At 46.0% G+C, this 18,255-nt stretch overlaps 1 protein-coding gene across 1 annotated transcript in view; it reads left to right on the top strand.

The window, feature by feature from the left end:
• LOC138352759 (putative per-hexamer repeat protein 5) overlaps window positions 1-2,407 on the top strand; it is a 5,554-nt gene extending 3,147 nt beyond the window's left edge. The window contains exons 2-3 of the mRNA XM_069305347.1: window positions 1,639-1,944; window positions 2,111-2,407. Coding sequence (XP_069161448.1) covers window positions 1,639-1,944; window positions 2,111-2,407 — 603 coding nt within the window. The remainder of the gene's footprint in view (window positions 1-1,638; window positions 1,945-2,110) is intronic.
• Window positions 2,408-18,255: the final 15,848 nt, after the last annotated feature.

Below are 18,255 nucleotides of genomic sequence, written 5' to 3'. Positions count from 1 at the left end.
CACCCCACTTGCGGTAGCTGTATCACCCCACTTGCGGTAGCTGTATCACCCCTTGCGGTAGCTGTATCATTCCCACCTAAAGTTTCAGCAGTGGTCACCTATAGCGAGAACTGTGTCGTGAGCTTTCTGACAGTCATGAAAATGCAGGCTTCCTATCCTTCCCATTCATGTTTATCGTTAATTTATGCATTTAGACATTCTTAAGTTGTGCACGATTCCCTCTCTCTCTCTCTCTCTCCAGTAAGAGAGAGAGAGAGAGAGAGAGAGAGAGAGAGAGAGAGAGAGAGAGAGAGAGTCTGAAATTTGTGATTTTTGACGTTAAGACAAACAAAGCCAAACAACTAACCGGAGGGGACATGTCTCTGGACCAAACTGCCCACCTGTTGGTAAAGAAAAAAAACTTTTAGTCTATCCCTTATCCTTTAGCAGAGGATAAATTCCTTCCCGGCCCATGGGACAGCCCCCCTCCCCCCTGCCTGCCCCCTTCCCTATAAGATCGAGTCGAAAGGAAGAAGGAAAAAGGAGGGAATTAGGTATATGTTCCCAAGCGAAAGAGAAAGCAGAGATAAAGAGATATTTGATGTAACGTACATGACAAAGGGCAAAATAAGAGAATTGTGTGAGAAAATGGAGATAAAGACATTGAGAAAATCCACAGAGGAGCCGTGAAGACGATTCGAACCTATGCGCTGGGTGTTCGCAGACACACGCTGTAAACTATTATACCAAGACATAGTCAAAAGAATTGCAACCTGGTGGGATACTACTGCACCTTCGAGGCTTCCTGAGGCTACCACTGAAGCCAAACCAGGGGTTTCACACAATGCCCCCCTCCCCCCCCCCCCCACCCCCCATGCACTCTGGCTCCCCTGGCAACTGGTTCAGTAGTACCCCACCAGGTTGCAATTCTTTTGACCGTGTTGTGGCATAGCCGTTTAAAGCGTGCATCTGGGAACATCCATGCATAGGTTCGAAGCCTCACAACAGCTCCTTCGGATTTTCTCATTGACATAGCACGATTAAGGCAGCGTCTGGGATGCTCTCGGACGCAGGTTCGAATCCTCGTCACGGCCCTTGTGGATTTGTTCACGATAATGTGATTTCTCTGTATGATAAAGCCATTAGTAGCTCCTAGTGGCATGTATACATACACATATACACGCATAGACATCAAAGCAAAAAAAAAAATTAATTAAAAACAAATCAAGACAAATAACAGAAGAATTTAAAGACCAACAAAAAAAGAAATAAAACAAAGAAATACTAAGAAACAAAGATAATCAACCAATCTCGAATCTACCAATCTCGAATCACTGTATTCAAGACATAAAAGTAATAACCCTAGAAACCCCTCCCCCCCCCCTCATTAAACACCCCAAATTACCCCCGTAAATCATTACCAACCAGTAAATTATTTTAATCACTAAATACCCCCGTCGTTAAATCGGCGATTTCGTTGAGTCGCCGAGACGAACCGTCCTACGGGGGATCACCATAGCCCGTGCTACTTGGACACTTTATGCCAATTAATGGCAACGTGTGGCCCAACCAGTTCCGCCATCTCACTCAAAACCTTCCCCCTGGTTACTGTGCTTCACAGTAGCCACACGGTAACATTTGGACTTGATAGTGGTCCAGGACTTGATAGTGGTCCCAGTACTTGATAGTGGCCCAGGACTTGATAGTGGTCCAGGACTTGATTGTGGTCCAGGACTTGATAGTGGTCCAGGACTTGATAGTGGTCCAGGACTTGATTGTGGCCCAGGACTTGATAGTGGCCCAGGACTTGATAGTGGCTCAGGACTTGATAGTGGCTCAGGACTTGATAGTGGTCCAGGACTTGATAATGGCCCAGGACTTGATAGTGGCCCAGGACTTGATAGTGGTCCAGGACTTGATAATGGCCCAGGACTTGATAGTGGCCCAGGACTTGATAGTGGCCCAGTACTTGATAGTGGCTCAGGACTTGATAGTGGCTCAGGACTTGATTGTGGTCCAGGACTTGATAATTGTCCCAGGACTTGATAGTGGTCCCAGGACTTGATAGTGGTCCAGGACTTGATAGTGGTCCAGGACTTGATTGTGGTCCAGGACTTGATAATTGTCCCAGGACTTGATAGTGGTCCCAGGACTTGATAGTGGCCCAGGACTTGATAGTGGCCCCGGACTTGATAGTGGCTCAGGACTTGATAGTGGCTCAGGACTTGATAGTGGTCCAGGACTTGATAATGGCCCAGGACTTGATAGTGGCCCAGGACTTGATAGTGGCCCAGTACTTGATAGTGGTCCAGGACTTGATAGTGGCCCAGGACTTGATAGTGGCTCAGGACTTGATAGTGGCTCAGGACTTGATAGTGGCTCAGGACTTGATAGTGGCCCAGGACTTGATAGTGGTCCCAGGACTTGATAGTGGCCCAGGACTTGATAGTGGTCCCAGGACTTGATAGTGGTCCCAGGACTTGATAGTGGCCCAGGACTTGATAGTGGTCCCAGGACTTGATAGTGGCCCAGGAGTTGATAGTGGTCCAGGACTTGATAGTTGTCTAGGCCTTAATAGTGGTCCAGGCTGGACCGAAAAGTAGTTGCTTCCCTTATTTTCAGTCCTGTGAGTAACTGAGGTGTCTATATCTTGTATGTCGTTGGCATGTCTCTCTATTTTGATTTAATGGCGTAAGACCACGAGCACAATGAACACTACAGTAGGCCTATTGGCCTATTCTCTCTCTCTCTCTCTCTCTCTCTCTCTCTCTCTCTCTCTCTCTCTCTCTCTCTCTCTCTCTCTCTCTCTCTCTCTCTCTCTCTCTCTCTCTCTCTCTAAATATATATATATATATATATATATATATATATATATATATATATATATATATATATATATATATATATATACCCAAATTCATCTATTTATATGTGTGTGTGTGTGTCTAACCTACGCTTGAAACAATTCAGGGACCCCGTGTCAATTGTGTGCCTTGAGATGATTTCGGGGCTTAAGTGTCCCCGCGGCCCGGTCCTCGACCAGGCCTCCAACCCCAGGAAGCAGCCCGTGACAGCTGACTAACACCCAGGTACTTATTTTACTGCTAGGTAACAGGGGCGTAGGGTGAAAATCTGCCCATTGTTTCTCGCCGGCGCCTGGGATCGAACCCAAGACCACAGGATCACAAGTCCAGCGTGCTGTCCGCTCGGCTACGGGGTAGGGGGAGTGGGGGAATAGTTGTTTTGCTAGTAGTTTTGAAAACTTGTTTTAAAACATTCTTGTGGTAGTCGGAATGGTGGTAGTTTTCGAGTGAAGTTAATGTGTGTTTAACAGCACACACACACACACACACACACACACACACACACACACACACACACACACACACACACACAGCTCAGGAATCTGTACACCAGTTAATTGACAATTGAGAGGCGGGACCAAAGAGCCAGAGCTCAACCCCCGCAAGCACAATTAGGTGAGTACACACACACAACACACACACACACACAAGCACACACACACACACACACACACACACACACACACACACACACACACACACACACACACACACACACACACACACACACAAACACACACACACAGCACACACACACACACACACACACACACACACACACACACACACACACACACACACACACAGATCCCACCCCAGATCCCAAAGGTCCCCCCCAGAAAAGAAGCAGAAGAGAGTCAGTTTCAGGGTGATGTACTCGAACATAGATGGGATCACAAGCAAGACAAGTGAACTAAGGGAAAGAGCACAAGAAGTTAACCCAGATGTAATCGGACTCACTGAAACAAAACTCTCTGGAATCATAACGAATGCCGTGTTTCCCCAGGAGTATACAGTAATAAGGAAAGAGAGGGAAGGTAGAGGAGGAGGCGGAGTGGCCCTACTCATGAGAAGGGAATGGAGTTTTAAGGAGATGGCCATCCCGGGCTGTGAGGAGTTCAGAGACTACATAGCAGGCACCATAACAATGGGAGGACCAAGAATAGTAGTAGCAGTAATATACAACCCTCCACCAAATGACAGGAGACCCAGTCAAGAGTATGAAAACAACAACAAGGCAGTTAACACTATAATTGAGAGGGCAGCCTCTGCTGCCTGTAGAAATAGATCCCACCTGCTCATCATGGGCGACTTCAATCACGGAAAGATTGACTGGGAGAACAAGGAACCGCATGGAGGCGAGGATACGTGGAGAGCCAAACTATTGGAGGTGGTGACAAGCAACTTTTTAACGCAGCATGTCGGAGAACCCACAAGGATGAGAGGCAATGACGAACCAGCGAGACTCGACCTAGTCTTCACTCTGAACGACTCCGACATAAGAGAAATCGGTTTTGAGGACCCAGTAGGAATGAGCGACCACAGTGTACTGGTGTTTGAGTACTTGATTGAAGAAGGGTTATTGAACTCGAGGAGGGATACCGAAACCAAAAGGTTAGCATACCGAAAGGGAAACTATGAGGGGATAAGAAAATTCCTAACAGATATAGCATGGGAAACAGAGCTCAGGGGAAAGACGGCCCAAGATATGATGGATTACATCACGCAGAAGTGCAAGGACGCAGCAAACAAGTTTGTCCCAGTCCAAAAGGAAAACAGAGAAATGAAGATGAGAAACCCATGGTTTAATCAAAGATGTAGGCTAGCTAAGCAGCAAAGTAAAAGGGCATGGAGAAACTATAGGAATAACAGGACACTGGAGAGCAGAGAAAGATACCAGAATGCCAGGAATGAATATGTCAGGATGAGAAGAGAGGCAGAAAGACAATACGAAAATGACATCGCAAGCAAGGCAAAGACTCAGCCTAAATTGTTGCATAGCCACATTAGGAGAAAAACAACAGTAAAGGAACAGGTTATGAGATTAAGGATAGGGGCGGAAGGATTCACTACAAATGACAAGGAAGTGTGTGAGGAATTGAATAAGAAATTCCAGGAGGTCTTCACCTTAGAACAAGGAGAAATTCCAGAGGTAAGTGAGGGAATAGCTAACCAGGAACCACTGGAAGAGTTTGAGATTACCAGTGGGGAAGTAAGGAAGTGTTTACTAGAGTTGGACGTGACGAAGGCTATAGGCCCAGATGGAATCTCCCCTTGGGTTCTAAAGGAAGGAGCAAGAGAACTGAGCCTACCACTCTCCATAGTGTATAACAAATCACTGGCAACAGGGGAACTGCCAGATACTTGGAAAGCAGCTAACGTAGTCCCGATATACAAGAAAGGGGATAGACAGGAGGCACTGAACTACAGGCCAGTGTCCCTAACCTGCATACCATGCAAGCTGATGGAGAAGATTGTGCGAAAAAAACTAGTGGAGCATCTGGAGCGAAGGAACTTTGTAACACAGCATCAACATGGGTTCAGGGATGGCAGGTCCTGCCTCACAGGGTTACTTGAATTCTACGACCAGGCAACAAAAATAAGGCAAGAAAGAGAAGGGTGGGCAGACTGCATATTTTTGGATTGTCAGAAAGCCTTTGATACAGTGCCACACAAGAGGCTAGTGCGAAAGTTGGAGATGCAGGCTGGAGTGAGAGGGAAGGTACTCCGGTGGATAGAGGAATACCTAAGCAACAGGAGACAACGAGTCTGTGTGAGGGGTGAGGTCTCAGATTGGCGAGACGTCACAAGTGGAGTCCCGCAGGGGTCAGTCCTTGGACCTATACTGTTTCTGGTATATGTAAATGATCTCCCAGAGGGTATAGATTCGTTCCTCTCAATGTTTGCCGACGATGCAAAAATTATGAGGAGGATTGAAACAGAGGATGATAGTAGGAGGCTTCAAGATGACCTGGATAGACTGAGTGAATGGTCCAACAAATGGCTGTTGAAGTTCAACCCGAGTAAATGCAAAGTAATGAAACTAGGCAGTGGAAACAGGAGGCCAGGCACAGGATACAGAATAGGAGATGAAGTACTTAATGAAACAGACAGAGAGAAAGATCTAGGAGTTGATATCACACCAAACCTGTCTCCTGAAGCCCACATAAAGAGAATAACGTCTGCGGCATATGCGAGGCTGGCTAACATCAGAACGGCGTTCAGGAACCTGTGTAAGGAATCATTCAGAATCTTGTACACCACATATGTAAGACCAATCCTGGAGTATGCGGCCCCAGCATGGAGCCCGTACCTTGTCAAGCACAAGACGAAGCTGGAAAAAGTCCAAAGGTATGCTACTAGACTAGTCCCAGAACTAAGAGGCATGAGTTATGAGGAAAGGCTGCGGGAAATGCACCTCACGACACTGGAAGACAGAAGAGTAAGGGGGGACATGATCACAACCTACAAAATCCTCAGGGGAATCGACCGGGTAAACAAGGACGAACTTTTCAACACTGGTGGGACGCGAACAAGGGGACACAGGTGGAAGCTGAGTACCCAAATGAGCCACAGAGACGTTAGAAAGAACTTTTTCAGTGTCAGAGTAGTTAGCAAATGGAATGCATTAGGAAGTGATGTGGTGGAGGCTGACTCCATTCACAGTTTCAAATGTAGATATGATAGAGCCCAATAGGCTCAGGAATCTGTACACCAGTTGATTGACGGTTGAGAGGCGGGACCAAAGAGCCAGAGCTCAACCCCCGCAAGCACAATTAGGTGAGTACAATTAGGTGAGTACACACACACACACACACACACACACAGCACACACACACACACACACACACACACACACACAGCACACACACACACACACACACACACACACACACACACACACACACACACACACACACACACACACACACAGCACACACACACAGGTATTTAATTGCGTAAAGTAAATTATTACAATTAAAGCTAAAAGTTAATCGTGCAAAGGTAAATCACACAATTATAAATGCTCAGTTGCAGTAACTGATTTAATTTAATAAATATGGTCGTAAAACTAACTAGATAATGACTCTGACGTGATGTGTACTGTGGGCTTTGTTCTTGTAATTGTTCCATGTTCTTGTTTCCCCTCGGTGTGTTTGTATTGTGTTTGTTCCTTGTTCTATAGGTGGTGTCAGGTGTTTTGTTGTTCATTTTTGATGGGGTTAGTTTTTGTTTGGGTTACTGAATTCTCTTTGTTTCTTTCTCTCTCTGTTTCTCTCTCTCTCTCTCTCTGTCTCTCTCTGTTTCTCTCTCTCTGTCTCTGTCTCTCTCTCTGTCTCTGTCTCTCTCTCTGTCTCTCTGTTTCTCTCTCTCTCTGTCTCTCTCTCTCTCTCTCTCTCTCTCTGTCTCTGTCTCTCTCTCTCTCTCTCTCTCTCTCTCTCTCTCTCTCTCTCTCTCTCTCTCTCTCTCTCTCTCTCTCTCTCTCTCTCTCTCTCTCTCTCTCTCTCTCTGTCTCTCTCTCTCTCTCTCTCTCTCTGTGATGATGGTTAAACACAGTGACATATTCACACACACACACACAGTGCATTACGCAGTGATGTGGTGGAGGCTGACTCCATACACAGTTTCAAATGTAAATATAATAGAGCCCAATAAGCTCAGGAATCTGTACATCAGTTGATTGACAGTTGAGAGGCGGGACCAAAGAGCCAAAGCTCAACCCCCGCAAGCACAACTAGATGAGTACACACGCTTTAGGGCGCTGGTGGCTGAGTTGACAACTCGCTCTACACGTAATCCTGTGAACAGGGGTTCTATTCCCGGACCGGCAAGAAACAAAATGGGCAGAGTTTCTTTCACCCTAATGCCTCCTGTTACCTAGCAGTAAATAGGTACCTGGGAGTTAGACAGCTGTTACACGCTGCTTCCTGGGGATGTGTAACGAAAAGGAGGCCTGGTCGAGGACCGGGCCGCGGGGACGCTAATCCCCGAAATCCCCTCAAGATAACCACTCAAGATAACCACTTAAGATAACCTCGCTTCCAGATTTCAGAATCGCTTTTAAATACTTGGAAGGCGAAATATTAAAGAAATTGTCCACTTCTTTAAGAGACAAGACATTGAAATATGCAGCGGACAGGTAAGGAACTTTTACCTGATCATACCTGATGATCAGGTTGCGAGGAGCCGCACCCAACAGTCTGGTTGTCCAGACCCATCAACCAGGAGGCCTGATTCACGAAAGCAGTTACGCAAGCACTTACGAACCTGGGGTCAGATTCACGAAGCTGTTACGCAAGCACTTACGAACCTGTACATCTTTTCTCAATCTTTGGCGGCTTTGTTTACAATTATTAAACAGTTAATGAGCTCCGAAGCACCAGGAGGCTGTTTATAACAATAACAACAGTTGATTGGCAAGTTTTCATGCTTGTAAACTGTTTAATACATGTAACCCAAGCCGTCAAAGATTGAGGAAAGATGGACACGTTCGTAAGTGCTTGCGTAAGTGCTTTCGTGAATCTGGCCCCTGGAGGCCTGGTCAGAGACCGGGCCACCGGGACGCTGATTCACGAAATCAACGCAAGGAAACCGCAAGGTAACCTTGCCATATCTCAAGAAGCACATCAACAAACTGGAAAAAGGGGGCAAAAACAGGTTTCGAAATGCCTTCCGGAACTGTGAGTCTAGAGCTATGAGGAAGTTAACTTGAGGTTATCTTGAGATGATTTCGGGGTTTTTTAGTGTCCCCGCGGCCCGGTCCTTGACCAGGCCTCCACCCCCAGGAAGCAGCCCGTGACAGCCGACTAACACCCAGGTACCTATTTTACTGCTAGGTAACAGGGGCATAAGGTGAAAGAAACTCTGCCCAATGTTTCTCGCCGGCGCCTGGGATCGAACCCAGGGCCACAGGATCACAAGTCCAGCGTGCTGTCCGCTCGGCCGACCGGCTCCCTAGGGGAGGCTTAAAGGTATTACCAAAGCTAGAAGAAAGAAAAAAGGTGATATGATCACTACATACAAAGTAGTAAACAGGAGTCGACAGAACTGACAAAGAGGGGTTCTTGAAACTTGGAACTTCAAGAACAAGAAGTCATAGATTCAAGCTGAGGCAACAAAGGTGTCGGAACAAATATTAGAAACTTCACCTTTGCTGAGTGGCAGAAAGTTGGAACAAGTTGAGTAAGGTGGTGGAGGCCAAAATCAACAGCAAATCCACTCGGGCCTTGACGAGGATTCGAACCTGCGTCCGATAGCATAAGGCAGCGTCTGGGATGCTCTCGGACGCAGGTTCGAATCCACGTCACGTCCCTTGTGGATTTGTTCATTTGATGCATCACGCTATTGTGGTTTCTGCATGTAACCAATAGCAGTTTCACAGCGTCTTGTGACAAAGAGTGCTGGGAAGACGGGACACCACGAACATAGCTCTCATCCTCCCTGGAAACACAAACCGAAACTGTCTCTATTTTCCGCTTGTTACAACTTGTAATAAAGTTGTTACATCTTGGCTTAACGTGTTTATGGCGTATTAGAACGTTGTTACAACTTGCTATATTGGTTGTTATAACTGGTTAGGAGGTGTTAAAACTTGTTCGAACGTTGTACCAACGTCGTAGTTTCGGTGTGTGTTTGGCGGGCTGTAACTACACATAGCTAATTACACTTAGATAATTACGTAGGGGGTAAGGTGACATGTTCACAACATTCAAGATCCTCAGAGGCATTAAAAAGTGCCTTAACAGGAAGAGGAAGAAAATAAACTACAAATTCAGATAATGCGTAGAGATTTAAGATACCAGTTCAGTGGTTTTCTTGACTGCTGTCTGTAGGCTGAGAGCTTTCCCAATTGTAAACAATTGGAGCTTTTCCTTTTCCAATTGTAAACAAAACCATCAAAGATTGAGGAAAAGATGTACAGATTCGTAAGTGCTTGCGTAACTACTTCTTGAATCCGGGTCCAAGGTATTATCCTACTAGTTTTTCAAAGTAAACTAGGGAAATAGTTTCCCCTAGGACATTAAATAATCCGTTAAACGGTTAACAACCAGGTATCCAATTACTGCTGGGTGAACAGCTAAAGTTTGGCTCCCAGTCAATCCTCCTTGGCCGTGTCAGAGTAGAATGTGAATGGAATGACTCCAAAAAAAGGAGAATGTCGCTGCTAAGGACATAAAAGGCAAGAGAACCGTGAGCCATATCAATAAGCAAGCAGAGACTGAAAGACGGAGCCCAGGAGCTATAGCCCACTCTTCAAGCTACACACACACGCCCTTCTTACACTGGTCAACGACTGTTAACCAAGGCATCAGTCAGCTCCTGTAAGACTGGCCAATGAACCGGATACTGTTTCAGTAATTGCTAGTAATTACAAGTCATTACATAAGAATCCCAATAATCCTATAATTAGTCAAATAATCCCAGGTAATCAGTTCTTTGTCCGGCCTGTCGGTGGGTGGGATTCAAAGCAAAATGAATTATTTGATCATTTTAGCAGAGTATAAAAATGTGAGAGTAGCGTGAGCGAATATTTGCGGGTACCTAATTGTCTTGTGCTAAGGAAGTGCGGTGTAATGTGGTAATGTTATGGATTTGTTTGTGTGTGTAGTGGTGGGGTGTTGGGGTGTAGTGTTGGAGGTGTAGTGTTGGGGTGTAGTGTTGGAGGTGTAGTGTTGGAGGTGTAGTGTTGGAGGTGTAGTGTTGGGGTGTAGTGCTGGAGGTGTAGTGTTGGGGTGTAGTGGTGGGGTGTAGTGGTGGGGTGTAGTGTTGGGGTGTAGTGGTGGGGTGTAGTGGTGGGGTGTAGTGGTGGAGGTGTAGTGGTGGGGTGTGGGGTGTAGTGGTGGGGGTGTAGTGTTGGGGTGTAGTGTTGGAGGTGTAGTGGTGGGGTGTGGGGTGTAGTGGTGGGGGTGTAGTGTTGGGGTGTAGTGTTGGAGGTGTAGTGTTGGGGGTGTAGTGGTGGGGTGTAGTGTTGCGGGTGTAGTGGTGGGGGTGTAGTGGTGGGGTGTAGTGGTGGGGTGTAGTGTTGGAGGTGTAGTGGTGGGGCGTAGTGGTGGGGGTGTAGTGGTGGGGCGTAGTGGTGGGGGTGTAGTGGTGGGGCGTAGTGGTGGGGGTGTAGTGGTGGGGCGTAGTGGTGGGGGTGTAGTGTTGGAGGTGTAGTGTTGGGGTGTAGTGCTGGAGGTGTAGTGTTGGGGTGTAGTGTTGGGGTGTAGTGTTGGAGGTGTAGTGTTGGAGGTGTAGTGTTGGAGGTGTAGTGTTGGAGGTGTAGTGTTGGGGTGTAGTGTTGGAGGTGTAGTGTTGGAGGTGTAGTGTTGGAGGTGTAGTGTTGGGGTGTAGTGCTGGAGGTGTAGTGTTGGGGTGTAGTGTTGGGGTGTAGTGTTGGAGGTGTAGTTGTGGGGTGTAGTGGTGGGGTGTGGGGTGTAGTGGTGGGGTGTAGTGTTGGGGGTGTAGTGTTGGGGTGTAGTGTTGGAGGTGTAGTGGTGGGGTGTAGTGTTGGGGTGTAGTGTTGGAGGTGTAGTGTTGGGGTGTAGTGTTGGGGTGTAGTGTTGGAGGTGTAGTGTTGGAGGTGTAGTGTTGGGGTGTAGTGTTGGGGTGTAGTGTTGGAGGTGTAGTGTTGGAGGTGTAGTGTTGGGGTGTAGTGTTGGGGTGTAGTGTTGGGGTGTAGTGTTGGAGGTGTAGTGTTGGGGTGTAGTGTTGGGGTGTAGTGTTGGAGGTGTAGTGTTGGAGGTGTAGTGTTGGAGGTGTAGTGTTGGGGTGTAGTGTTGGGGTGTAGTGTTGGAGGTGTAGTGTTGGAGGTGTAGTGTTGGGGTGTAGTGTTGGGGTGTAGTGTTGGGGTGTAGTGTTGGGGTGTAGTGTTGGGGTGTAGTATTGGAGGTGTAGTGTTGGGGTGTAGTGTTGGAGGTGTAGTGTTGGAGGTGTAGTGTTGGAGGTGTAGTGTTGGAGGTGTAGTGTTGGAGGTGTAGTGTTGGGGTGTAGTGTTGGAGGTGTAGTGTTGGGGTGTAGTGTTGGAGGTGTAGTGTTGGAAGTGTAGTGTTGGGGTGTAGTTGTGGGGTGTAGTGTTGGAGGTGTAGTGGTGGGGTGTAGTGGTGGGGTGTAGTGTTGGAGGTGTAGTGTTGGAGGTGTAGTGTTGGGGTGTAGTGTTGGGGTGTAGTGGTGGGGGTGTAGTGTTGGGGTGTAGTGTTGGAGGTGTAGTGTTGGGGTGTAGTGTTGGAGGTGTAGTGTTGGAGGTGTAGTGTTGGAGGTGTAGTGTTGGAGGTGTAGTGTTGGAGGTGTAGTGCTGGAGGTGTAGTGCTGGAGGTGTAGTGTTGGGGTGTAGTGTTGGGGTGTAGTTGTGGGGTGTAGTGGTGGGGGTGTAGTGTTGGGGTGTAGTGTTGGAGGTGTAGTGTTGGAGGTGTAGTGTTGGAGGTGTAGTGCTGGAGGTGTAGTGTTGGAGGTGTAGTGGTGGGGTGTAGTTGTGGGGTGTAGTGGTGGGGTGTAGTGCTGGAGGTGTAGTGGTGGGGTGTAGTGTTGGGGTGTAGTGTGGGGGAGGGGGTGTAGATGTGGTGTTGAGACCCTTCTGACTACATTCAGAACATACCCTGACATACCCTTCTGATGGGCAGATTAGGGCTATATAGTCATACTTGTATGTTCAGCGTGGAGTGACATTGATCTATTCTTCCTGTTGTAGGAAATGCTCAGGTGAGTAATAGGCCAGTGGGCTCCATGAGAGTGAGCTTTCTGTTCTGTGGAAATGTCTTCAAATCCGACTGTCATCTTGAGGTTATCTTGAGATGATTTCGGGGCTTTAGTGTCCCCGGTCCTCGACCAGGCCTCCACCCCTAGGAAGCAGCCCGTGACAGCTGACTAACACCCAGGTACCTATTTTACTGCTAGGTAACAGGGGCAATAGGGTGAAAGAAACTCTGTCCAAAATCGTCATCGATAATCGCATATTGGACACAAGCGATGATCTATGAATGACTGAGGGTGACACCACCACCCTCGTTCACCCTAGAGGACACACCCTCTCACACCCTCACAGCTCCAGCCCTGAGGAGATTAATGGTAGGAGTGAGAGAGGGGGAGTGAGGGGGAATTGGCATAATTTTCATTTGATGAGGGGAATGAGGGGATGATTTAAAGACATCTGAGAGTTACAGGTGTAATTATTTGTATTTATAACGTATGGGGGAGGGAAGGGAAGGGGGAATTATCAGGGGGAAAAGCGCCAAGTCATTACGACTATATAGCACTTGGAAGGGGTCAGGGATAAGGATTTGGGATGGGACGGGGGAAAGGAATGGTGCCCAACCACTTGTGGGACGGTCGGGGATTGGACCTGCATGAAGCGAGACCGTCGCTCTACCGTCCAGCCCAAGTGGTTGGGCTGTAACGTATGTGAATGCACCATTTAGAAAGAGGTGTTCGAGTTTTAACAAAAGACGTGAGCGAAGCACTATTCGATAAAAGTTCGAACAGCAACATTAGCTCTTGGTGAGTTAATGTGAAAATTGGAAAAAAAAAATTGTTTTCATTTATAAACATGGGGATTTGGCGACTGATTTACTGGCCTTTGAAGGACCCTAACTCAAGGATTCCATATGCCTCATAGGTATCCTGTCTCAGACAATGTAGTTATCTTGAGGTTATCTTGAGATGATTTCGGGACTTTTTATAGTGTCCCCGCGGCCCGGTCCTCGACCAGGCCTCCACCCCCAGGAAGCAGCCCGTGACAGCTGACTAACACCCAGGTACCTATTTTACTGCTAGGTAACAGGGGCATAGGGTGAAAGAAACTCTGCCCATTGTGAAAACTAATCCATATCAACTGCATAGAATTATTGATTGAGATGGAACAGCAGTGTCAATACTATTTTGTTTACATTGAAATCGTAGAACTCATTGATTGTTGCTGATGAGTTGATGTTTTTGATTGATGATTTGTCTATGTGACGTTTAAGCAATGATTGAATAATCATTGATTATTGTCAAGTATACTCAAATATTAGAGTATACTCAAATATTAGAGTATACTCAAATATTAGAGTATACTCAAATATTAGAGTATACTCAAATATTAGAGTATACTCAAATATTAGAGTATACTCAAATATTAGAGTATATTCAATATTCAGAATATTGTGTGTGTATTCAGAGTGTGTGTGTGTGTATACTCACCTAATTGTACTTGCGGGGGGTTGAGCTTTGGCTCTTTGGTCCCGCCTCTCAACCGTCAATCAACTGGTGTACAGGTTCCTGAGCCTACTGGGCTCTATACAGTGTGTGTGTGTGTGTGTGTGGTGTGTGTGTGCGCGCGCGCAGAGAGGTCAGGGAGGGTCGGGGTCGCTACAAAGTTGGCGCGACCGCCGCAGACGAGACTCACCAACAATACGGCTGCCACTCACCCATGCTAATCCTGCAGGAATTAAGATAAATAAACATCACGCGACCCCGGGCAGCTTTTTGTCTAATCGATGTAGCAGAGAGAGAGAGAGAGAGAGAGAGAGAGAGAGAGAGAGAGAGAGAGACAGAGAGAGAGAGAGAGAGAGAGAGACAGATTGAGGGAGAGAGAGAGAGAGAGAGAGAGAGAGACAGATTGAGGGAGAGAGAGAGAGAGAGAGAGAGAGAGAGAGAGAGAGAGAGAGAGAGAGAGAGAGAGAGAGAGAGAGAGAGAGAGAGAGAGAGAGAGAGAGAGAGAGAGAGAGAGAGAGAGAGAGAGAGAGAGAGAGAGAGAGAGAGAGAGAGAGAGAGAGAGAGAGAGAGAGAGAGAGAGAGAGAGAGAGAGAGAGAGAGAGACAGAGACAGAGAGAGACAGAGACAGAGAGAGAGAGACAGAGAGAGAGGGAGGGAGAGAGAGAGAGAGAGAGAGAGAGAGAGAGAGAGAGAGAGAGAGAGAGAGAGAGAGAGAGAGAGAGAGAGAGAGAGAGAGAGAGAGAGAGAGAGAGAGAGAGAGAGAGAGAGAGAGAGAGAGAGAGAGAGAGAAAGAGAGACTTGAGAAAGAGAGAGAACTAGTTAATAAAAGGGAAGAAAGGCTCACAAAGAGAGATATGATCGCTTTAACACGGTTATCTCACGAAGAATTATGATACACACAGATATCACAATAGCGTGTTATATCAAATGATCAAATCCACAAGGGCCGTGATGAGGGTTCGAATCTACTCCAGGAATGATACATATTTTCCAAATGGTGTTTCTTGAAGGCATTGGCTATGACGGAGAGGACAGATAAATTGATACTCTTCTTATTTACAGACGGGAGACATCTCCCGTCACGCAAGGAGCAGTCGCACCTCCACAGATCTCCAGTATCAGCTCTTGATTCTGGTAATGGCTCAAAAGGGCCACCACTTACGGGCTATTCATGCCCGTGCCACCTTTCGGGTGGCTTAATCTTCATCAATCAATTGATTGATGGGAGACATCTCCCGTCACGCAGGGTGCAGTCGCACCTCCACAGATCTCCAGTATCAGCTCTTGATACTGGTAATGGCTCAAAAGGGCTTACCACTTACGGGCTATTCATGCCCGTGCCACCTCTTGGGTGGCTTAATCTTTATCAATCAATCAATCTTATTTACATTGTAAATATTTCCTTTTTTACATCCTGACAATTTTTGTTTTTGAATTTTACATAGGAACGTAAGAATTAGGTAAAATTCATATGTCTAACCTGCGCTTGAAACAATCCATCGTTCCCTTGTCTATATGATACTCGGTAATTTGTTGCATAGATCAACAGCCCAATTGCAGACTGTTAATTGGCCATGTCTTTCTGAAATGTACCCAACCACATTGGGCTGGACGGTAGAGCGACGGTCTCGCCTCATGCAGGTCGGCGTTCAATCCCCGACCTGTCCACAAGTGGTTAGGGCACCATTCCTTTCCCACCCCCGTCCCATCCCAAATCCTTATCCTGACCCCTTCCCAGTGTTAAATAGTCGTAATGGCTTGGCGCTTTCCCCTGATAATGAAATTAAATTTCTGAAATGTCAACTTTTCATAGAATTTTTAATTTTTCATTCAAAGGATTTAAACTTTGGATATCTCTCGAAATGAATAAACGAAATGTTATCATGTTATCCTTCACTTATTCGAGAGCATCAGTCGCGCAGTTTAATAATTTAAATTTTATTCCATTTATCTTCTTGAGATGATTTCGGGGCTTAGCGTCCCCGCGGCCCGGTCCTCGACCAGGCCTCCTTTTTGTTACACACCCCTTCTAGGAAGCAGTCCGTAGCAGCTGTCTAACTCCCAGGTACCTACTTACTGCTAGGTGAACAAGCGGGCATCAGGGTGAAAGAAACTCTGCCTATTTGTTTCCGCGGCCACCGGGGATCGAACCCGGAACCTCAGGACTACGAATCAAGAGCACTGTCCACTCAGCCTTCTGGCCCCAAAGGAGACCTAAGGAGCAGCTTCAGATGCAGAGGCCTAACCTCTTCATTGCGGTGACAAGGGGTAGGGGGGGGGAGATGCATACATCAGCACTGGTCTCACGTAGGTGTTCAAAGGCCTCAATGTCTCCGTATTAGGGATCTTGAAGGCTTTTCTAATGCCCGCATAAGTCGCGTGGGAGTTAGGCCTACCTAGTAAATTATAAATGTAAGGTTCCATTTTTTTTTTTTTAAATTAAATGATTATTTTGTTATATTTCTAACCCTTATTATGGGCTGTTTTATTGACTTTATTTAGAACGAGACTTTTGGGTTTTGTAGTTGAGGGTTATCATAATTTACAGTGGTTATCATATAATTTACAGTGGTTATCATATAATTTACAGTGGTTATCATATAATTTACAGTGGTTATCATATAATTTACAGTGGTTATTGTATAATTTACAGTGGTTATCATAATTTACAGCGGTTATCATATAATTTACAGTGGTTATCATATAATTTACAATGGTTATCATATAATTTACAGTGGTTATCATATAATTTACAGTGGTTATCATATAATTTACAGCGGTTATCATATAATTTACAGCGGTTATCATATAATTTACAGTGGTTATCATATAATTTACAGTGGTTATCATATAATTTACAGTGGTTATCATATAATTTACAGTGGTTATCATATAATTTACAGTGGTTATCATATAATTTACAGTGGTTATCATATAATTTACAGTGGTTATTGTATAATTTACAGTGGTTATTGCATAATTTACAGTGGTTATTGTATAATTTACAGTGGTTATTGTATAATTTACAGTGGTTATTCATATAATTTACAGTGGTTATTGTATAATTTACAGTGGTTATTGTATAATTTACAGTGGTTATTGTATAATTTACAGTGGTCCACGTTTGGTCACTTCTCGCCTTGTGAGCCGTGAGGGGATCGTAAATTATGAAATGAATCTGATTTCATAAATGGTCGCGTTGATATATTGGGAGATGTTGGTGTCGGCGGTAATCTTTGATTAATTAATGAGTTATGGTAATGATTGAGTACTCTCCTAGTTGTGCTTGCGAGGGGTTGAGCTCTGGCTCTTTGGTCCCGCCTCTCAACTGTCAATCAACTGGTGTACAGATTCCTGAGCCTATTGGGCTCTATCATATCTACACTTGAAACTGTGTGTGGAGTCAGCCTCCACCACATCACTGCCTAATGCATTCCATCTGTTAACTACTCTGACACTGAAAAAGTTCCTTCTAACGTCTCTGTGGCTCATGTGGGTACTCAGTTTCCACCTGTGTCCCCTTGTTCGTGTCCCACCCGTGTTGAAGAGTTTTTCCTTGTTTACCCTTTTCCTTGTTTGTGTGTGTGTGTGTGTGTGTGTGTGTGTGTGTGTGCATGTTCACCAATGTGTGTGCTATCACGGTGAGCATTTGTGTTCCCTTGACTAGGCAATTCGAACGAAAGTCGTCTATTAGAACGCCTCCGAACCACCGAACTTCTAAACATACCTTCTCTCGAAACAATTGATGGAGTTTAAACCCATTTCCGTTCATTCCACTTTCTCACAACCACCACAACACTGAAGAAATACCTTCAGATGCACACGTTGCGTATGTTGCTCTCAACAGTGTGTGCTGATAAGATAGCAGGTGTTATCTTATCTCCGAACTCACACTAAAGACGTTCTGATTCACTTCATTCATTCTATCCGACTCTCTCTATCGCCGTCTTGTGGTAATACATTGTTTTAATTCCTGCCGCCCCCCCTGGTGATAAGGGTATCCGGTGGCCCCCTAGTGATCAGGGGGAGGGGGGTATCTGGTTCCCCCACTTACCCTCTCTTAGAGATAACGGTGTGAGATATCCCCATGAAGGGCTGATGACGTCTTCACCTAAGGATATCAATCTTACGTCTAGTGAAACTCGTCCGTATGAATTATCATACAGATAGCGTCCTTCCTGCATGGCTCTGAGCTACGTGTTGCTTACATGAATATTTGCAAATTACTATGCATACATGA

This window comes from Procambarus clarkii, chromosome 54 (assembly GCF_040958095.1).
Source record: "Procambarus clarkii isolate CNS0578487 chromosome 54, FALCON_Pclarkii_2.0, whole genome shotgun sequence".
Lineage (NCBI taxonomy): Eukaryota > Metazoa > Arthropoda > Malacostraca > Decapoda > Cambaridae > Procambarus > Procambarus clarkii.
Note: the sequence above shows the minus strand (reverse complement) of the source record. Positions and strands in the feature narration are given on the sequence as shown.